The sequence below is a fragment of the Mauremys mutica genome, chromosome 9 (assembly GCF_020497125.1).
Source record: "Mauremys mutica isolate MM-2020 ecotype Southern chromosome 9, ASM2049712v1, whole genome shotgun sequence".
Classification (NCBI taxonomy): domain Eukaryota; kingdom Metazoa; phylum Chordata; order Testudines; family Geoemydidae; genus Mauremys; species Mauremys mutica.
In genome coordinates, this window is record NC_059080.1 from 13508565 (window position 1) to 13531700 (window position 23136).

Below are 23136 nucleotides of genomic sequence, written 5' to 3' on the forward strand. Positions count from 1 at the left end.
CAATGGCTGAGTTTGGGTCATAGCTCTTGGTAAAGCACTAGTATCAATCTGCTCCTTTAATTACCAACCTTACATGGTGGCAGAAAATTCCACAAATCTATAGGAGACATTTGAAAGTTGGAACACCTTGGAGAGATTGGATGTCACCCTCACTCATATTGGCACATGGATTGTTAGCGTGTCACGTTCTACAACCTGCTCATGATGAACCCTTGAAGTGGGAAAGGAAAAAATAAAAAAGTTAATAACCATATTGTGCTGTGAATAATCCCTGAGCTATTGTGTGCCAGTGTCTGAGACCCTGAAGTGAAAAAAAAATCCATTTTACCATCCACAGACCAGTAGGTAGGTCAGTCCTTAGCAGGCAGGCAGGCAGGCCGACTTGCTACCCAGCATCTTCAGGACATGACACTTTCATGTATAACCCGTAGAGCTATGTTTCAGTGTGGTGTTCTGAGGATAGAGCCAGGTAAATCATAGGTGTGCAAGTTAATGAGGTGTTAATTGGCTAGCAGGAGAGTATAACCAAGAAGTACTCTTGTGTATGGCTGAAGTAAGGGCATTTGATAAGCTCTGGAAACCAAACAAGATTTGGTTAGTTGGCATTTGCAGCTTTGAAAAATCCTAAATTGCACAGAATGTAGTCGAGAAGCTCTATGGCAAGATAAGCAAGTAATCTACTGCTTAACAGCTATGCTTTAGTGGTCTCTAATTTTATGACAGACACCAAATTTCCCCTAAGTGACTGGCAAGGCCAGTGGTAGAGCTGGGAATGGAACCCAGGTCTTCAGTCTCAGTCCAGTGGTCTGTCCACTAGGCCACACTACCTCAATATCATCCCACCAATCAGACCAACATACCGTATTAATAAATATCAACTCCATATCCATCACAATATGTTTGGCTAAATCTTAGATATTGTTATTACTACAGAGGTATTGATTGACAATACTTGAGAAGGGTAATGGGTATATCTATGCTATGGAGCCACATGGAAACCCTATTGTGAGGACTGTCTATACAGTGTCTTTGACGACATAGCTGCACTGCTATGATGATCAACACCCACCACAACACACCTTTCAGGATCCATGGGTAGGGCCCTACCAAATTCGTGGTCCATTTTGGTCAATTTCATGGTCATAGGATTTTAAAATTAGTCACTTTCATGGTTTCAGCTATTTACATCTGAAATTTCATGGTGGTGTAACCATGGGAGTCCTGACCAAAGGAAGTAATGGGAGGGGAGGGGTTGCAAACCTATTGTAGGGGGGTTGTGGGATTACCACCCTCACTTCCTGCAGCCAGAGGAGGTTCCTGGAGGTTAGTCTCATCTCCCTTCCGAGAATGGTTGTGCAGGGGAAGAGGAAGTCCCGTCCCTCCTCAGCCCTGCCGGGACTAGCAGCTGGAGCCCGGTGCACTTCAGTAAGGCTTTTGATACTGTCTCATATGACCTTCTCATAAACAAACTAGAAAAATGTAGCCTAGATGAACCCACAACTGGTTGGAAAACTGTACTCAGAGAGTAGTTATCAATGGTTCACAATCCATCTGGAAGGATATATCAATGGGGTCCCTTAGAAGGGGAGCTTATGGAATCTCCATCATTGGAGGTTTTTAAGAACAGGTTAGACAAACACCTGTCAGGGATGGTCTAGATAATACTTGGGCCTGCCTCAGTGCAGGGTACTGGATAGAATGATGGCCTATTGAGGTCCCTTCCACTCCTATGTGTCTATGATTCTAATAACTAGGTGTAACCACATGAAATCATGTTGTTACAATGCTTAATACATATACTAGGATGGCCTATCACGTTCATCTGTTCTAAAACTTTACAAGGCTTCTGCTTGAGAGAAAGATATTTGCTTCCATTTTTTGCTTATTCCTATATTCTTCTATGACATCCATTCAAAGAATTGGACTGACGTTATGCTTGTACTGTGTACAACAGGCACTCAAAATTATTCATAGGTAACAACAGGATAATTGTTTCCAAGGAATAAAATGGAATGGGTTTTCATTGTTTGAAGAATGAGCAAAGATACTGGTATTTAGAAAACACATTCACAATCCATCTCTGAAATAACCATTCAGAGTTTATTACAAATATCTCATCATTTTACTGGAATGGATGTTTTGTAATCTGACTTTCTGTGGCAGAGTATATAGACATTCACAACCTTTTTGTTCTTATTTAGTTGTAAAGTCAAATTTGCTCCAAAGCTTCCAGGATACTCACTGAATCACCTTTTTATTAATACAGTGACATCCTATTATACACCAGAAGCTTTATGTACTTGGCTCATTTTATTTTCCATCCCTCTAAACAAACTGCAACTATTACATGATAAGTATCTGAATGTTCTTCTTGTCAAATATATGTATTATCACTTCAATTTTATAGAACAAAGTCTTTCTGGTATTTTTCCAATTTCTGATATGGATATACAACCTTGGAGTATGCAAGAGAAGAAAAAGTTAAACTTCAATATTTTAGAGAAGAAAATTAGTGAAGGAGAATCAGTGTAACACAGAAATACTGTAAATAAGAGTTGTGGTGATGGCATATGGTGTGTGCCACCTTTAGAGTGCTGGTTTGACTCTTACCCAGAGTAGTAATGAAGTTATCATTTGATAGTTGTACAGAGTAAGTTGGTGGTCTTTATACTTCCTTATGTGTAGTGTGCACATCATAAAATACACCATCACCATTGATGCCTTTGGTGGCTGTCTCAGCGGAGAATCCAAGGATGATAGGGTAAGGGAACCACTATTTATTTTTTATTGGGGAAAAAAAGAAAGAAAATCCTGAAGCTTTCTGTTGATCTTAGGTCTTGTACAAACTTCTTATAAGCCCTGAATTTGGGGTCTAATTCAATCTGGCAGTGTGTCTCTAACTTTTCCCTTTCTGTAGTTGTCAGATCTTTTTATTTATTTATTTGTGCCTATGCTGTAGCTGTTTCTGCACTTACAGTAGATTTAGAACATGAAAACATGATCTTAAAAAGTGGCAACCAGTATAACACTGAATGTCAGCAACACATCCATCATTTCACAATCCTGTTTAAAATGTTATGCTAGTGCTGTTTGAAAGGTGCCTTTCTTATACTTTATTTCTGTGAAATACAGTCTGTTATTAAGTATCTGTCCAGAACACACATTTTCTGTAAATGAAAATAAGCTGTCTGTACAATTTGTCATCTTTGTTTTAAGCACCTCTAGAGTATTCTCTTGTTGCTATGGGAAATTATTGCATTTTTACATTGACAAGAGTAGTGGATTTTGTTTTGTTTTGTTTTTTTGCCTGTGGAAAAACATGAAGGTAGTTGAGCGAGACAACTGAAGGCCCTTCAAACAACGTAAAGTCCTTTCCCAATCACACAAATACCTTTTCACTTAAATTATAGACAAGGATTTCACATTTCACTGCTGTATCTAATTAATACATTCAGTTATACATAATTGTAAATCTTTCCCTCCACCCACACTGCAACATGGCTTAGGACTGGATTTCTCCATTGTACCGTGAACCTAAACATTTGCTTCCCCAGATACATTTTTGCCTGTTCCTAATAAAGTTCCCCTTTGTTATATGGTGATTTTGGGGTGTGTCATTTCTCGCTGGGGTTTATATTGATGTTCTTTATATCCTATTTACTGGGTTTAAACTCCTTGCCAGCAGCGGTACCAATATTTGCTTTCCCAAGGGTTGGCACCTCTTGTGTCTCAGGCATGGTGAGAAGTTACCTTGGGTGGAGGCACAGTCCAGGCATGACCAAAAGAAACCCCGGACCCAGCCCGTGAGATGAGAAACCACTCCAAGTAATAAGCACCTGGGAAGAGGCTTGAGCCTCACCTCAGGAGAGGGACTACATATATTAATATTGAAGCATCTTTTTCAAAGCACTCCTTAGATCTAGTGTAAGTTAACACCCGATCGCTATGGGCGTTCACACATTCCTCATAGGGGCTCGCTTCTTTAGGGGGGAGTTGAATTCAGAAGTTTGGTCCTTGTTAATTTGTATAACACAGCTCACTTCCCAGCAGGAGAATCTCAGGCACAGGAACACATGAGGAAGAGATCATTATGTTCTCGGTGTAAAGATTTTGGTGGCAAAGGATTTGGGGCCAATGTCTATTAGACAATCTTCATGGTCTTGTGTTCATAACTAACCAGATCTGAATGGTTTAAGGCCAGGTGGTGGGAAAGGGTTAAGTGCTTTCTTCTTAGTGCCTGGTGCAGGTGGCTCCACACCCCCTAAAGGAGGCGGGAATGACTTTTTGGGGTGGCGATCTGAGCTGTCCTGAGGAAGGAGCCCTACGAGCAGACAAGCATGAGGAGGTGGCTTTGTCTGAATGTTACCATGCTGTTAATTTTTGTTGTTAAAGCCAAATCCCAGGGCCTGTGAATTGTGACTTGCTTTACACTGGAGAGTTTGGGAAAGGCATCTGCTCACAGAGCTCTATAACACAGCCTTAAAAATAACCACTGGGCCTACTCTATTTCGCTTCAGATCCTACCTGTTACTTTGGTTTGCTGTTCCTAATATGGTGTTTAAGGAAAATGAAATGAAGTATAGTGCATGTTGCTGTTTTTATATCAATAACCTCAATTATGTTACCCTTTTTCAAGTGTTTCTCAGACATGCATAATGCGGCATGTTTAAATTGGTTCCCTTGTGAGCAACACTTAGTTATTTTTGAATCATATAGATTTACAAATAACTGCCACCAGATGCAGCTGCTCGGGCTCGAATGCTCATCGATGATTGATCCGAGGCTGCCTTGTGATGCAGCTCACTATTTGTATATCTTGTCATAGTCAATGGGTTGTCACTTGCTCCCTCTCCATGGCAGGGCAATTGAGAGTGTATTGAACAGTGTTTTTTCCCAAGCATTTGTGGCAAATTATGGCTGCGAGAAGATTCCCATTTGGAAGGACTGGATTGTGCCTGTTGCCCTCAGCCCTGCCGAGGATGGAAAGGTGGGAGTCTCAGCTGACGCACACTTTCCTGAGGCTGCTGGGTGTGCACGGGGAGATCACACTTTGCTCTGTCTATTAGAATGGAGCAGATTGCTCATCCTTAGGTGTGTCAACCCTGCCCTGCTGGCTGGCACGTGGGAGTGTATGTGAGAGAGAGAGAGAGTGAGAAGGGACAGGGTCATAGTCCTGTGTCCTAAATTCCCTAAATTAGACCCCATCATTTTATATGTATAGTTGGGATTATATTATCCAATGTGCATTACTTTGCATTTATCAACATGGAATTATATCTGCCATTTTGTTGCCCAGTCACCCAGTTTTGTGAGATCCCTTTTAGCTCTTTGCAGTCTGCTTTGGACTTAACTATCCTGAGTAGTTTTGTATCATCTTCAAATTTTGCCACCTCACTGTTTACCCCTTTTTCCGGATCATTTATGAATATGTTGAATAGGACTGGGCCCTGGGGAACACCACTATTTTTCTCTCTCCATTCTGAAAACTGACCATTTATTTCTACCTTGTGTTTTCTATCTTGTAACTAATTACCATTCCATGAGAGGATCTTCCCTCTTACCCCATGACAGCTTACTTTGCGTAAGAGCCTTTGGTGAGGGACCTTGTCAAAGACTTTCTGAAAATCTAAATACACTATATTCACTGGAGCCCCCTTGCCCACATGCTTGTTTGTTGATCCCCTCAAATTATTCTAGTAGATTGGTGAGGCTTTGTGGTGGCCCGCGGTATGTAGTTAGGCACAGAAGGCCTGATTTGCACAGGTGCCGAATAGCTAAAGAGTTGTAGGTGCTCACCACCTCTGGAAATCAGGTTAATATTATATAGACATAAATACAATGGAGTCCTCAGTTAACACAGGATCTTGATGAGCTCTAAGAAGGCCACTGAAGAATACAGCCTAGCAATAAAAGCACTAATAACACAAATTCACCGTTATGTTTTGAATATGAAGACTTCCCAGTACTAGATTCCCTTTTTCTTGTGTGTAGGGGAGAAAAATGTACTAAAAACTGTTGATGCTTGAATATTAAAATAACTTACTGAGTGTGAGGCTTGCTTTACTAACCACAACAAGAGAGACAAGGTGGGTGAGGTAATATCTTTTATTGGACCAGCTTCTGGTGGTGAGACAGACAAGCTTTTGAGCTTACACAGAGTCTAAACACCTGGTCAAGAGGGAGAGAGACACAGATCTTCACCCAAGAGAAGGGATAGCTGGAAGCCTGAAATCTTTAAGTGGATGCCCTCAAGGAAGTCCAGAAGGGAGGGGTGGTCAAAGGTGCAATTAATCCTGCATAACCACGAGTCCTGTGCAGATCTGGGTTAATACATATCCCTCAATAATCAATTACTGCCACCACTGAGCTATACAAGGATCAGGTTTTTCCTTGGAGTTTTTAGGTGTGTATGAAAAGAAGGATGGGGCTCTATGGTGTTGTCTTTCTGGGTAGATATCCAGACAAACACATCGGAAATTTAATTCCTTTTAATATTGTACAGTTCCTTCCTCTAAAACGGACACGCATGCTTTCACACTTCATTTCTCCTAAAACTTGTGCCTTGTAAGGATAGTTTTGGAATAACTGTATCTTCAGCTATTACTAACCACTGTGTTTATTTTTTCAAGCTATCTTGAGTATTCATTATTTTCCCTCTCACATAAATGTGTTCAGTACTTGCCCCAGTCCCTCGTTTATTTCCCAATTCATAAATTGTTTCCTTTGTTGTGGATTTCCATTGTATAGACACAGAGAAAATCTTGACACCAGCACTTCAATTTTAGCTGCCTTTCTATGCTAGTACATCACATCTCTTGCCTGGTGTTTTGCATTTATCTCGCCCAAATGTTCTCTTCCAAGCATGTCATCTCTCACCGAGCCTGGAATTAGCATTTTGTCTTTGTGCATTAGCATGCTGTCCTTTTTAGATAACTCATCTTGAATGTTCCAGTAATCGTGTGCAGCCAAGGGAGTTTCCTGGTGTCTGGTCATCTATTCCTAATGACTTTTGTCAATATCCTGAGTTGTGTGTTTGATTATTGCATCATCATCTGAGTTTAATTCTTCCTCACTCACTGTTGCAGTAAGTTGATTTATTTTAATGTCTGTCTCTGCCCTTGCAGAGGGGAAACCACAGCACAGAGGAGGGCCTTGCTAAAACTTATAGAGCTGCAGAAGTTAACTATTCAATGGATTCCTCACTGGTAGCTGGGGAAAACTATGCATGTAACATCTCCGACTCCTGACCCTGTGAAGAGCCCTCAGGCCCTGATCCTAGCATTAGGTGCCTGCAAGCTGACCCTTTGCATTTTCACAGAGCCCCATTGGCTCTTCTTGCAGGATCCAGTCTCTCCTCGCATTCACTTTGGCTTTTGTTTATTCTGAACATTTCCCTGCCACCTACCTTTCTGCTTCCTAAAACCTTTGCAGAATGACTTGTTCGGTTGTTCTGTACATTCCCAGAGGATGGTCACTGATCTATTGATTAGTTGTTGCCACAGAGTTTGCATTATTTAATAACCTTATTATATTTTTTGTTCCACCTCATATTCCTGACTCTTCAACTGTGTCGTGCACCATTCACATATGAATTGCAGACTTGTGTTGTACTTGCTTTTCCCAAAACTTGGGGAATCAGATTTCCCCCTCTTCCGAACCTCTATCACACATTATGGGCCCAACTCTGCTCTCATTTACACCCATATACCCTCATTGTCTGCCATGGAATTTCACCAGTGATTGTGAGAGCAAAATTTGCTTCCATGTGTGCATTGGCCTACTTCAGTAACCTCAGATATTTTGCACACAAAAGACCTTAATAATTCATAATGTAACTGATTAAACAACAGTAAGTCAGACACTCAAGAAGTGTGAGTACCTGGACGGTGTGTCGTGTACATTGTTGTAATGTATTGGTAGTGTTAGTGAAAACACTGCAGTCCTGTTAGTGTTGCTGTACTGCCAATCCCAGTGTTTAAAAAAAAAATTTGTGCACAGGGCCCCCAAAAGTCATGAGATTGGGCTTAAAGTCATGAGAGTTTGAAAAATGATCAGCATGGGGTGTGTTTATTTGCTTTTTGGTCTCCTAGCCATTAGGGGTCACATCTTCCAGTTTTTCTCTGCAATCTGGAGAGCCAGAGGCTTACCTTTATTTTAAAATGGAAGCTGAGATTCTCACCGAGTTCCCAGCTTCCAGTAGGTGGGGCTTTAAAAGAAAAATACCAACTGTTTTGTCACTTGTCCATTCAAATCCTGTGGACAAGTGGTTAGATCCTAGGGGGTAGCTGTATTCTAGTGGAATAGGTATAGAACTTCTGAATTCCAGTCCCAGTTCTGCCATAGACCTGCTGGGTGATTTTGGGCAAGCTGTTTAATGTCTGTATGCCTCAGTTTCCTCATCTGTAAAGTGGGGATAATAACATTTACCTACCTTTGTACAGGAACTCCGAGAGCCATGATGGAACAGAAGAGCCTGATGTAGGTACATAGATATTGCACTACCATAACTGCTGTTCTAGGCCATGTTAGTACCTATTGGCCCACTTGGCAGCTGTTTCCCAGTGGTGAGCTTTGCTGCCATTGTGTGGGTAGGACAGTATATAGGGGCTGACAGTAGTGTGAATGCTCCATGCAATCTTCCTCCCCCTCTGTTTTAAACCCTTCTCCTTTCAGTGGTGGGGCAGGGGCAGGGCCTCAGAGAAGGGGCTGGCCGGGGGTGGGGCAAGGGTGTTCGGTTTAGTGCAATTAGAAAGTTGGCAGCCCTATGTCTGGCTAATATGATGTTCACATGAGACACTGGACTGGCATTATCCAAGGGAAGTGTTGTCTATGTCCAATTATGGCCTGGGCCTGTTTGCAAGAATGGAGCCTGCTCATGTCCTTTGAGGTAACTTCCTACTCAGGTCATGGCTGCAAATGTGAGCGCTGCTGTTTTGGGTTGACTCTTAGTATAGTTGATGCCGTAAAAAAGAGGCCAGAATCTATCTGAAAAGTCAATAGAGCCTTTCTGCCGTAAGAATGACACAATACTGACATCCTCTTCTCCCCCTTTGCCAAGCAGAGTTTTGACCCCACAAAGGGAGAAGTGACAGAGGCTACATGGAGTCAACTAGGGACTTTGCTATTGATTTTATGTGGAAGGTGCTCAAGCGTTTCAGTGATGGGAACTGGTATAAACCCCTAGGATGGATGGACAGAATAGCTTGAGGAACTTCCATACAGACCAGTTTTAAAAGGTAAAGCATTTTCAATGGGAATTTAAAAAAACTCCTTTCTACAGCACTGTCTAGAAAGCTGTTTAATGCAATCTGTGTGACTATATGGTTTAATAATCCTTACCCATATCGGAGAAAAACTCAGTTCTCACTTTCTGGTTGGGTGCAGCAATGTCAGATGCTTTATTTCTCAAGCAATTGCACAGAGGGAGGGAGTGCCTAGGACACAGGGTTTCCCCCTCCTAGGCAGGTCTCTCTACAGGTAAACAATTACAGCAGCATTTATACTTTTTGTTACATACAATAATAAGCAACAGCTGCATTTTGTTTATACATAGGTCATCTTGATATCTTATTTTTCAAACTTCTATTTAGACTCTAGTCTACATTCCACATTATCGACACAAGGTCGCAACAACTTCTCACACAGTTCTTTCCCACTCGCTTCACACAATCCTCGCTTCTACAAATCTCACGTTATTAGGGTTACACCTAGCCTAACTCTTCCTAACAGAGACTGTCATGCATTAAAATCCCATTCAGATCCCTGTCAGTTCTTTCTCTACTTCCACATCTATAAAATATAATAACTATTTAGAGAAACAAGGTTGAGAAATGTGTGTTTGTGTTTGTTCACAGCCGAAGAGTTAGGGATTAATTGGATGTGTCTGGGCAGTTGTTTGTAGAGTGCTCACCTATAGACACTTGGGAAGTGTTGCATTTAATTGGGAGACAGCTAGTTCGGAGTGTGTGTCCATTTCCCTTTGCTGGGTTTGTGTGGAGAGGGTTGAGACTTGCTAACGGTTCAGTCATCTTAACTTGGGCTGTGTTCCAGTTAATCATCTTCCCTTTCCTGCAATTTCTTTGTGTTTGTAGAACTGTAAAGAACTGCACAGAAAAATGTACTTTTGTGTAGTAGAGAGGGAAGTCTGTCTGACCATTGAAGTCCTGGATGTTTCTGTTAGGGGTTCCAGCAATCAGGCCAGTAATAAGGACCAATTTTTGGCCTAGAAAACCTTTTTATAGAAAAGTTGTAAATCTGAAGTGCGGTTACGATGGAATTGCTGATGTGATTTAATTGTATTAGCATGAATGGAACTACCAAAATATAATTAAATACACATTTTATATTCTTAATCTGTTTTCTCTGGAGAATACAATTGTTCATGTTGCTATCATATGTTTGACTTTCTTGGTGACATTTGCTTTAATACACCATTTGGAAAGAGCAAGCACTTATTCTTTCAGTGCTAATTCCTAATACGTTAGTTAGTTCCAAACTGATTAGCAACTAAAGTGGTATCTGGCATGCAGTATGGTACTCAGTATTTCATAACTTTGGTCACTAAATACTGTTGGATGACCCAGGTGAATTACCATTTACTGCCAAGTATTGACATTAATACAGGTGTATGAGATTCCTTTTCTTTTACCACAGTCTAAGTGATGTAAGGCAGAAAAGTTGGTCAGAATTCTGGTGTATTTTATAAAGGTCAGATACCAAATGCCCTATAGAGAAGAAGGGAGTCAGTGCCTAGTAGGCCTTTTCTGTCTTTACCTGCTATGATTATGATTCTCTTGGTGCACGCATCTCCACTGCCAAAGACATTTGACTCTTGTACCATTCGCGTCTGGTGTGTTGTCTGTTTTGAGATAGGAAGAAATAATAAATGTTCTACTTAACATTACCATGTCCTATGTCAACCCTAAGTGTAAGAATGGCTAATTAACATAGTTTGCGATAACAATGTGTATGTTGATCTTTGTCACTTTTTTATTGTGATTGCATTCACACAGATGTTCAAGTCAAATGAGTTAGTTAGACTAAATGTCTTAACCATTCAATATCTGAGGGAAGGGCATTTTGTAAGTCCATGAGGGAACCAGACAGCCCTTGCCAATGGATACAGCCTGCAAGTATCTGATCTACATCTTCCAACTAGCCACAGCAGTTAACAGGAGAGCCAGGAAGTTCCCACTTACATCCCCACAGACATTAGCAGCACATCTGAGTGCACTACAGCTGAAGCGATGTGGTGTGGAAGGATCCAAAGGTTGGATCTATCATGAGCTGTGCATTGGCTATGCTTGAAGTTTGTTCTTGCCACCTAGTACATCAACTGGAGGTGACATTGGACAACTCCTTTAAAGAACTTCAAACGGAGTGCTTTGAGCTGAGATGGTAGATTAGACACCTCTTTAAATAGGTAGACGTGGCACGTCTTCCAATTGAAGGAATAGATTCTGCAAGATAACTCGTTGCACGATGTCAGAAGGGGCAATGTTGGACATGACTGGCAGCCAGGCCAGGTTGGCTGGTCTCATGGTGCCAGTTGTTATATGTATAGTCTCATTCAGCTGAGTGTCCACTAGTCCTGTGTGAGAGGAGCTGAGACGCACCAGGGAGCAATACTCTGCTACAGAATAGCACAAAGCAAGATCAAAGCTTCTTCATGTCTGGTCATGGAACTAGCTCATTTGCTGACCAGGTTGTTTCTTGTTTATTCAGCAAGGCCTTGTTCTTTGAATGTCCAGGTGTGTCCAGTGTAGCACCTAAATACACAGACTTTGGGTTGTACAGGCTTCAGGATATGTCTACACAGCGTAGTAAGTCTCAGTCTCTGTGACCTGTGCCTGCAGACTTGGTATTTCCAAGTCTGCACTTTAGCATCTGCACAGCATTGAAAAGCCCGGCCTCACAACTGTGCTGGCTTGTCCATACCTGGCTTGTCCATATTCTGACCTGAGTCCAGAATAGCTTCTGTGGACATATACTGCCTATCTCAAGGTTCCTAGTGCCCTTGTCAGCTGTAGCTATTCTAGGGCTTGGTCCATAGTAGGTTGTGGGAGAACATGTCTGTCCATGCTGCAGGAGTTGACTAGAAGTGTTTTGGGTGGCTTTAGCCCACAACACATCCATCTTAGCTATTTTGTGTTCCCACACTCCAGCACCTGGAGCCTTCAACAGGATTCCAACCCAGTGGAAGAACTTCTCCACTTGACACTCTGTCCTATTTTGGGAATCAGGCAGAGCATCTGGTGGACGTTTTGGCAGCAGTTTTTGACCTGGCATAGGCACTCGAGGGGGGACACCAACATGCTATCTGCGACTCAGCTGATGCTGCTCCTGTTTGTTGCTTTAGCCACAGATTCCTCCTGTGTAGACTGGTGCTTCTGGAGCAGAGCCACAAGCACAGACCAATTGGATCCCATCATCTTGAAGACCAGCAGTGACTCCAGAACTTTTGCATGAAGAAGCAGATGTTCCTGGAGGTTTATGATGAGCTTGCCCCAATCCTCCAGTGCCATGACACCCATTATCGAGAAAGGGCATGAGATGACCTGTATTAACGTTTGTGCCACATTTAACATTACATATAATAAAACGTGCAAGTGTAGCCTTCTGTTTAAACTGAACACTTTATTTAACACATGTATTTACATACCACATAAAGGGAGACTAGTTCCATAAAAATGTAAAAACAATAACCAAACTCCATGCAAAAACAGTGAAAGATGCATGTTACCAAATAACATGGCCAACTATTTCTGGGTGTTCCCAGTCCCTCTGTTCTCCTGGGCCTTTCTGGTGTGTTTTGCATGTGGGGGCCATGACAAGACTGGAGTGGATGAATGCACAGAGTACACTTGTCTGTTTGATGTGCTACTTTCATTGTCTGTAACATGGTCCAGCCAACCTCTATGCTGTCCAAAAGCTGCATAGTCTGCAGAACACAATAGTGTGGAGGGGACTCAGGGCATAGGGCTGGAGCAGGAGCTGAAGGTGGCAGTGGAGCCTGCAGTCTGGTAGCCACAAGTGCAAATAATCATTTGAACAGCGCCTTCTGCTGCTTTCTGTCTTCCTTCTCCAATCTGCGGTCATGCTCCATGACTCTCTCCGCCAATCTTTCCTCATGCTGTGCAGACTCTCTGGAGTTCCTACTCTGTGAGAAGTTCACGTTAATTACCAGCCAGCAATGAATGAAAATTCATGGTAAAATCAACAAGATGCTGATTTAGCGTGGAGACGCTGTGCAAGCATCTGATATCCATGCACAGACCCCTCTGACTGCTGGCCATGGGGTCTCCTAACAGGCAGCCACCCTCCGTTGTAATTTGGACTCATGTTTAAGTTAGCTATGGCCCAAATACGTATGCTGTTTTTTTCTGGACTCGTAACAGCCTGGATTTTTGGGACTCAGTTTACAGGTGGTCTGGGACAGTGCAGGCGTGGCTGATTTCTAAGGGGCATTGTATTAGATGGAAGAAGTACATGAATATGTTAATTGTTGGTCCCCAACCCATACTTATAACAATCAGTGAGTAACTAATTACAATTTTGTAACTGCTTGTTTAACTTTTTGCCTCATTTTGTGATGTCCGTTTTGAATCTCATGTGCTGTTGGGGAGAAGGGGGAATGCTAGGTGAATGGAGTGGGTTCTGCTATGAATGGAAGCACATTAAAGCCCCAGCTTGTATTTATAGAGCTATAAGCTGGGAATCCAGATATTAATAACCAACAGTACAGCAGAAATGTATCAGGGTCCAGCTCTGGCGCTTGTTCTGATGCTGGTTCTGCAGTGGGCGGCTCCCCAGGGTTGTCTCCCAACAGCTCCTCCAAGTACAGACCCAGGATGTGCTGTAGATGCTCTGGTGGTGTAGCCTCTCTGATTACTGGCCTCAGAACCAGGGTCATTTTTGCCCTTCGCTCTGCGGTTGGCTCTTCTCCAGCAGTGCCTGCGACTGAGGGATTATTGGGATGCCATCCCCACTCAGCACCACTGTGGGCTCAGTGCTCACTAAAGGTTGCAGTAGCTGGTTGAATTCCTCCTAAAAGTGACAGAAACATGGGGCGTTCTCAGACATGCTGTTAGAATCTTTTGACTTTGCAGTAGTCTGTCTTCAGCCGCCTGCTTCGCGCTCTGCACTATTCTGTTGCCCGGTTGATCCCCAACTCTGTCGGCTGCTCTGATATAGCTTTGTAGACATGATCATTTCTGGTGCTGTTGGTGAAGTCAAACCTCTTGCTTGCCTCACAGCAGATATTAACTAGAATCTGGCTGTGTTCCTCTGGCCAGCTACCAGTGCACTTGATGCAGGACTTCCTAGTGCTGGCCATGCTAATACCAGTGAGGATTAACTGTGTTTCCAGTTGATCAGTCTGCGTGGAAATGAAGGGTTAAATGCTGAGCAGGTGAATTTGTACCAGGAGGTTGCTTCCAGTTTCTGGGAAGCCAGTGGGAAGTTTTGGCATAGAAGGACTGAGAGAGGCAGCCCCAGGGGACTGTGGGATAGCATTGGTGGACTCTCCAGACCAAGTCTGTTACCCAGACTTGAGCTACGTCCACACTCTAAAATGTCTGAGCTTTGAGTTGCATTGCAGAGGGACTCTGGCAGTAATTGAGTGGGGTTCCTGGCCTGTGTGGATGGAAGGGGGACTTGAGATTAAACCTGAGGATCTTGTGTAGACATACCCTCAAGCTGTTCATTGAGCTTTGTCTGGTTTAGATGGAAACAACTGGAAATTGTCTTTTTTGCATTGGCTTTCAGTCTCCATCTTTTACAACAGTGGGCCATCTCTCTCATAGCTGCACTGAGGACTTCTAATACATTAATAGTAATTTGTCCTCTAATATAAATTACTATTAGTTTTTTTTATGCTGTGATGACTGAGGTCACAGGTCCGTGTAATCTACTTTATGTGCCTATAATTCTAATTAGAGCTATCAGGAGTTTCATGTACGTATTAAGGGGAGACTATGCCCCCAAATGTTTAAAGATCTCAGTTGAACCATTGTATTACATACAGGGGGAAACAAACCTATTAATAAAATTTTGTCTCTTCTGAAGCAGGTGAAGTACAATAAGAACCCTTGCTACAAAAGGCTAAAGAAGCTTCTTCTAGTAAACTGATTGCAATTGCCCTTGTCAATCAATATGTTTGATTATAGCATGTATACAGAGTAAAGCACATTTCCATCAGATATAGCTGTCTGAATTCTTGCTGTAGAATCTCTTGTGAAGTAACTTAAACTTTTGCCCCCAAGAGGAGACTGAACTGTTCTTTGAAGGTGGTAAGATCTAAGAATACTGAAATGCTGCACAGGATGGAAATAAAATTAGCCTCAAGTTCAAGCATTTAGCAATAAAAATAGTGCAAGTGATGTTAGTGACCTTCTGAGTCTGAACTCTCACACACCTTGGGCACGTGGCTTTTTTAGAGGATGTCACATAAATCAGCATGAAGTCACAAATATATTTTTGGCACACTATGCTTTTAACAAAGCAGTGGAAGGACTGCTTTTACAGGGGCACATCTTGGGGAAGCCATTAGTGTTGTTTTCTTGAAGGCTCTTTGCCTTTGGAAAATGCACTTAAAGGTGATAAAGTGATTGGAATAGAAATGTGTCTGGACCCCGCCGTCCGTCCGTCCCTGTTGCTGAGTTGCTTCCCATGGATAATACTCTTCAGTCATCAAATTACCAGCTGAAACTCTACCTATGTAAACACCAGCTACTAAGGCCTGATCCAAAGCTCACTGATATCAGTGAGGGTCTTTCCCCTGAGGTCAATGGCCTCTGGTTCAGGCCCTAAAGCAGCAAATTCAGACATGAATTGTTGGCATTCCCAGTTCATCAGCGTGCACAAGCATGTGCCTAACTTTAAGCACATGGCTTGTGCCATTATTATCAATGCATCTATCCCACTCTTTTTGATGGAGTTGCTTTTGTCCTTAAAATTAAGCAGGAACTCTAGCAATTTGCTGTGCTGGCACCTCAGTGTCAGGAGCTGGTATTTCTTTAGGTGAAACTTTTTTTCTGAAAGTATGGTCAGAATGAGTTGGCACTCCAGGCATACCCATCATGAGAACAAAGGCTATAGCAGGGTCCTTCTATGGATCCAGTAAACTCTTAGTACCTGCTCCTCTTGTGAGTCATTATCAGAAGCCCATGATTAAAGGAACCTGAATGTTTGCAAATCCTTATTGAGTGTATAATTAAACACATTATTCTAGTTATGTTTTCTTATTGCTCTTTTATCACCTTCCTTTATGGCAGTAGTTCTGATGTAGGCAGGTGAAATCAAGCTTGGTATTTGTCGATTTATTCCTGAGAAGCTGTGACAAGGGATATTAAATTTTTCCAGAAGGCTGAGAGTAAACTTTTTTTTTCATCTTCTTGTTATTCCTCTCTCATCTTTCCTTCTCCTACTAACGTGGGAAAGAGAAATCTGGACAGAGGGTTCTCTCTCTCTCTTCTAACATTTGCCATTGTTCATTTCCTGTTTTTCCCTTTTCCACTCCTCTCATTCATTCTATTTCTGCTCTTGGAAAGCAAACACTGGCCACTTACCTTGGAAGCTTCTTGGTGCAGGGAGCATCTTTTTGTTCTGTTTGTACAGTACTGAGCCCAATGGGAACTTGGTCAATGACTAGGGCTTCTAGGCTCTGCAGTAATACAAATAACCATTTTAGCTACTGTACTTCAACCATGACATCACACACATTATGCTTCTCATGTTTTTTTTTTCAATTCACCCAGAAGATCCCAATGATTCCTCTCCTGGGTCTCAAGTCTGCAAGACAAAGTGAAAAGCCTCCCATTGACGTCAAAGGTGTATTGGATCAGGCCCAGTTGCATCCAGGCATCTTTTTTGTGGTACTCTTAGTGTGCTCTGCATTTCTCCATTATTTCTTTGAGTTCTGTAGTTTCAGACTCTTCATTACGGTAGCTTGTACGTTCTGTATGTATGTTAATACATAACTTTCTATGTACAACCCAAAATGTTGCTCCGTAAGGAATCACATACATCTGGGGTTCTCAAACTTCATTGCACAGCAACCCTCTTCTGACAACAAAAATTACTAGACGACCCCAGGAGAGGGGACTGAAGCTTGAGCCTGCCTGAGCCCCACCTGAGTCCCTGAGCGCCACCACCCCACGTGGGTAAGGGGGGCAAAGACAAAGCCCAAGAGCTTCAGCCCCAGGCAGGGCCTGTAAACTGAGCCCCGCCATGCAGAGCTTAAGCCCTCGGGCTTCGGCCTCGGGTGTTGGGGCTTCGATCCGGGCTTCGGCCCCAGTACCCAGCAAGTCAAACACCAGTCCTGGCGACTCCATTAAAACGGGGTTGTGACCCACTTTGGGGTCCCGACCCAGAGTGTGAGAACCACTGACATAAATCATGCCCTCTAATTAGAGATGTGAAGAATCTCACTCATAGCTTACAAGGCTCTATATAGAAAAAGCAAACACCTGTATCATTTATTATTGAATTTGCCGTGATGTAACCTTGCCAGGCTATTGGTGAATATCTGTGTATTGCCAATCAGTTTTAGTTGCATTACACTGATAATGATACCTGGCATTTAGAGCTTTACCCAATTGGGTGTCTTTCATCTTTCAGTGAGGATATCTTAAATGATTATTATATCCATCTTTATTTCTGTTGCAGTGGCACATAGGCAGCTCTGCCATGGACCAGGATCCCGCTGTAGAAACCCAGAACAAAATGACAGAGAGCTTCCAGTCTTTTTATTAAGATAAAAAATCAGGTGGATACAGACAGGAAGAAAGACAGCTTCAGGAAATAACTTCTTATTCTGGGCAGGCAGGAAAATAATTTTCCATAGTTTAATTTAAGATGGAGTTAAAATGTTTGGGTTGGTTTTTGTGGTTGTTTTTTTTTTGTTAAAAGCTTTGTTTGATACAGAATCCAGATTTGGTCTTTCATTTGAGAACACAATCTCATGGAAGAGAAAATGTCTCATTAAAAGCAAAAATGATATATAGCGTCTATTAATCAATGGGATGGAAATGCTCTGTGCCCTGAACTCCAAGTGTTGAAATGTATCTCTTAAGGATCAATACTGTTTCCAAGTAACTAAAGTAAAATCAATACCAGACATAGACTTCATTTTGGTTACAAATCATTAAGTTACAGTGTTGGTGAACTTTTAACTACAAATAAAGCTCTATAAAACTGGCTTTAAAGAATAAACTTTACCAGTTAACCTCTTTAAGTTTTACTGTTTTACATATAGCATGTGTTTCCAGCAAGGCTTCATTCCTTAAAGAGCTGCTCCTGTGGTCCTGCTGTGAACCATTGCTCAGAAAAAGGAGAATGCAGGATTCTGCTCCAAAGTACATCTTCCTAATATGTCATTCAGGGCTTCAAACTGCCTTTTGCTCCATGGGTGCTCTGAGGGGAAAGGAGGAGCATACTGGGAACAACTTCTGCCATACAATGAGCAGTGGGGCAGAAGAATGGCAGCAGGAGTGCCTTGCTGACATGATGCCTCACTGGAGTGTGGTCTGCTGCCCAGTGTCCGTCTTGCTTGCTTATCAGTTGTAAGCAGGAGCCAGGATCTTGTGCTGCCCTCATCAAAGGAGAAGAATTCTGAAAGTTAGTAATTGTTAGGAAGAAAGTGTGCTCTGTGAGTGGGACACAGGGCAGCCACCAGGAGACAGCAGGGAATACTGTCCCAGGTAGGGGCTTAACAAGGGCACCTGAGACTTCCCACCAAAGTGAGCAGCTGCTTGTTGAAGCTGCTTGCAATGCATACAGCACAGGGCACCAGCAAGATTCCTGTCTGCAGCCCCAGCTGTGTGTATTTCATTCCCCATGCAAGCTCTGCTACTTCCCCTCCATTGCGGGCCAACACGTTGTGGGGCCTGGGCCACGCACTGAATCCACAAGCCCGTTTGGCCCCTGGTCAGAGAGAGGGACCTCAGTCCCCACAGGGGAGAGACACACACTTGCTATAACCTCTAGCACTTCCTTTCCCAAGGGAAGGGAGGAAAAGAGAGTGTGAATAGTAGAGGAGGGAGGCTGTGGAGAAGGAGGGAGTTGGAGTGAAAGGACCGATTGGAGGGACAGATTGGAGGGGGTCAATGATACAATTTAATATCCTCTCATTGCTCCTCCCATAGTTCCTTACTGTTCAACTCCCCCTTGCTGCATGACTGTCAGGATTTTATTCTGAGTACTCATGTGACACTGTAGGTCAAAGTTTGTCCAGGAGGGGGCGGAGTGGAGGTGAGTGTGTGAGAGAGAGACAGTGAGGTACAGCCAGTGAGCTTAAGTGTCCAGGTGTCCGGTTTTTGACTGGAAAGTCCAGTTGAAAAGGGGACCAGACGGTGTCTGGTCAGATCTAATGACTGGACACCCAATGTCCGGTTACTGTGGGCAGGAAAGGTGGGGAAGCGCCGAGTCATCACCTGCGCCAGCCCCTGCTCAGCCAGGGCCACCTCCTATCTGCATTGGGTGGCTACAGTGAGTGGCAGAGGGAGAGGGGAAGAGGAGTGAATGGAGGCTGGGGCCTCAGGGGGAAGGGGAAGGGCAGGAGTGGGACCTCGGGGGAAGAGACGAGGCAGGGGTAAGGCCTGGGGGGGCGGGGGGGGGGGCAGGGTAGAGGTGGGTCCTCAGGGGGAAGGGTTAGGGAAGGGCAGCTCCGGCACTCCTGCTGGAGTGTCCAGTTTTAAAATATCACAAAGTTGGCAACCCTAATCGAGCTGCATACTAACCCCCGACTCTGAGGTTACCTACACTGTGCATGAATCCACTGGCTGGTGCCATAGCACCGATACTGTGGCAGCATGATTGAGTGTCCCATCCAACTCAGCTCATCGGCAGTACCAGCTAATGCTGCAAAGGTGGAGAGGTTGTTGCTCCTTCGCTTTCATTCCTGCTGCAGTGTAATGAAGCACTGGATGGGTGCGTGGGAGACTGAAATGGTGGTGCGAAAGGGCAACAGCATTACCTTCTGTTCCTGAGGGAATAGCCTGCTGTTGTCTTAGAATGGACTATGGGACTCCTCACAGGATAGACAGGGACTTGGAGCCCAAGTGGAAAAAAAGATGGAGGGGCCACACATTCCCTTGTAGAAACTGGACAAGGACAGTGACTCTCTCTCTTTATTGTAGCCCAGGGACGTTTGTCACACACAGGGCACTAAGAGAGACAGTGGCTTTGTGGGTTGCCTATAATACAGTAGTTCTCAAACTGTGAGTCGGGGGCCCAAAGTGGGTCACAACCCCATTTTAATGGGGTCACCAGGGCTGGTGTTAGACTTGCTGGGGCCAGAGGCCAAAGCCCAAGACCAAGCCCCACTGTCTGCAGCCAAAGACTGAGCCCCATGGCATGGGGCCAAAGCTGAAGCCTGAGTTCCACCATCTGGGTCTGAAGACTGAGGACTTCATCCCTCAGTGCAGGGGTTCAGGCCTCAGGCCTGGGGTTGTGTACTAATTTTGGTTGTCAGAAGGGGGCCGCGCTGAAGTTTGAGAACCCCTGCTACAATACAGTGCAGCAGCATCATTCCCAGTCCTTTGTTAGTTCTTCAACTCAAAAATCACTGATCTAGAATGCTAGCAGCTATATTTTAAATAATCCCACACCTTGAGCACCTGACCTGCACTGGAGACGCACAAAAAATAATGGGTCCATTGTGAAACTATTATCATTAACTATGACCTGAAGAACATTCCTCCCACTTACAGTTATTGAAAGTGTAGTTAATATTATTGTTTTTCCTTTAGCTGATGCATAAGGAAATAAGGGTGCTGCTGTTTCATTTTAGTCTGGCTAATTTTTCCTGGGTTGTGTTTTTTTTTTTTAAACTTACTTACTGAGCCAAAGAGAAATTAAAAACAGGCTGCAGAATTTTCAGTTTCTGTGGCAGATTTCACTAGTGCCCAACACAGACTTGGACCTTAAGGTACAGAGGGATTCTGCAGGCTCAGAGCCTAAATACCTTTTCAGTTTTATATTTGTCCAACATTTTGTTCTGTGCTTGTCTTCTGATGGAAACCCCCAATTCCCTCAATAGTGTGCCACTTCCTGCTTTTTTTTAACATCTCTGAACAATTCAGAAGACTCACAACTACCACTACGCTGGTGTGTTAGTTGTGGAATTAAAATGCCAGCACAAAACCAGATCCAATACTCTAAGAGTAATGGAGACAGTAGTGAGGCGGTGTGGCTGCCCTCCGCCCCGGAGAGGGAAGAGCCCATCTGGAGGCCGGAGTGGGCGGAGCTAGGGAGCTCTGAGCCCGCCCCTCAGAGGGTCAGGCTGGAAGTATAAAGGCTCGCCCTCAGAGCTCAGTAAGGCCCCAGCTGCCGGAAACGCCAGACACCTCCAGTCTAGCCCGCAACTGGAGAACTCCGCGGCCCAAGGCGGCCGCCAGGACTGGCCAGACCTGCCCTGCGCCCGCTACCTGGAGGAGTCGCCGGACCTGCCCTGCGCCTGCTACCTGGAGGAGTTGCCGGGTCTGCTGCTTGCTCACTACCCCAAGGAACCTATGGTGCTGGACCCCCCAGAGGACAACACCCGGACCCAGGTCCTACCCGAGGGGGAGTAAGGAAGTAGCCCGGGGGCAGCCGACCCTAGTCTGGCTGCAGCACTGCCAGAGCCCATGTCAGTGTGTTGCGGCCAAGATCCCCACTGACTAAGCAGCGAGTCTTCCGCTGCTGCTAGGCCCCGGGCTGGGACGCAGTGGAGTGGGACGCGGGTGGCATCTCCCCTTCTCCCAGGCCTTTTGAAGGCTTGGGCCTAATGTTATTGCTCAGCCCTGCCTGAGGGCCTGAGCACTGGACCCATTGTTGCCCGCCCTGACCCAGGGCCTAGGCTTACGGTGCTTATTCCAGTTACCGCAAGGGCTGCCAGGAAAGACTCCCGCGGCCGGACTAATTCCCCAAACCTCAGCAGTGTGCAGTGAGCCGGTGTGGCTCCCCTCCACCCCGGAGAGGGTCGAGCCCCGGCCAGCACCCCTACAGAGACTTATAATTGTGGATGGAAATTGACAAACCTGTTGAAAGAAGAAGAGAGGCTGCAAGAAAAATACACGAAGCCAAAAAGGCAATTATTGGCGCTGAGTGAGTATGGTGATAACATATTTGAGAATGTTCTTGCAAATGAAACCTGATGATTTGATTTGCTGTTATCACATCCCCTTTTACTCATTTATTTGTGAACAGTTAGTTGAGCTAATTTTTATTCACAAGAAAAAAATATGGAAGACAAAAGTGCCAGGAATACTCACACATGTTTGGGAGGGTATTCACATCAGGAGAGCGCTTCCAGCTCTTTTGAAAAGGCCTTTTTCAATTTGCACAAAATATTGTTAAACAATTACAAACAGTGACCAAAGTCATGAAAATCACAACCTGTCTGTGGACAATTAGCAAACAGAAAAAAAGACATCCTGTTTACAAAACGTAAATCATTTAAGGAGGGAACAGAACTAAATCATGTAACTAAAGTCACCTGTCAATGCAGCAGTTGTTGAGTACATGAGTACAGTTTGTGAATAAGCTGTAGGGCAAAATTTGTTCATAAAGTTATTTGAATAATTACTAATTTGTAAAAATAATGGATACGTCAATTTGTAGCACTTATGTTTTTTATATAGCATATATTCTAACATGAGAGAGAGAGAGAGATATTTCAACAAATAGTTTGACCAGCTCAAACAACGTTATTGACTGTTCGCGGAGCTTACAGAATTCGATGTACAATACACCTCCACCAGGAGCAATAAGCCACCTCTCTCTATCTTTATGAAGACTTGTATATTCTTCTGGTCAATTTTTCCTCAATTCTTTCTGACCTCATACGTTGTTTACTCAAGAAAGTATTTACTTTACATTAATGAGAGGATGGGAGAAAGGAAATGTTACGGGAGGTCATGTTTAAAAAATGATGCCTGATCATAATTTAGCACAAGAGTTAATGATTAATCAACCTTGTCTCCTTCATACAGCTTACTGAAGAATTATTTACATTTAAATACTCTGAAATGATAAACGGAATCATTAGCTGCCACTGAATGAAAATGTAGATAACTCTCAATTACTGAGAGAGAGAGACAGGAAAAGCTTTTTTCTTTTATGAGCCTCTTCCTCAGATCAAAGACAGTCTAGGAT

At 43.7% G+C, this 23136-nt stretch overlaps 1 protein-coding gene across 16 annotated transcripts in view; it reads left to right on the forward strand.

The window, feature by feature from the left end:
* The window catches only part of LOC123377056, a 348713-nt gene that overhangs the window by 158310 nt on the left and 167267 nt on the right, over positions 1–23136 (forward strand). For 4 of the 16 annotated variants that reach the window (XM_045029447.1, XM_045029460.1, XM_045029461.1 and 1 more), the window contains 3 exons: positions 8442–8478; positions 9062–9236; positions 12359–12570. The exons of 6 other annotated variants lie outside the window; for them this stretch is intronic. In XM_045029447.1, coding sequence (XP_044885382.1) covers positions 8442–8478; positions 9062–9184 — 160 coding nt within the window. In that variant the 3' untranslated portion in view covers positions 9185–9236; positions 12359–12570. 6 more of the 16 variants (XM_045029455.1, XR_006582061.1, XM_045029458.1 and 3 more) reach the window with 4 other exon arrangements.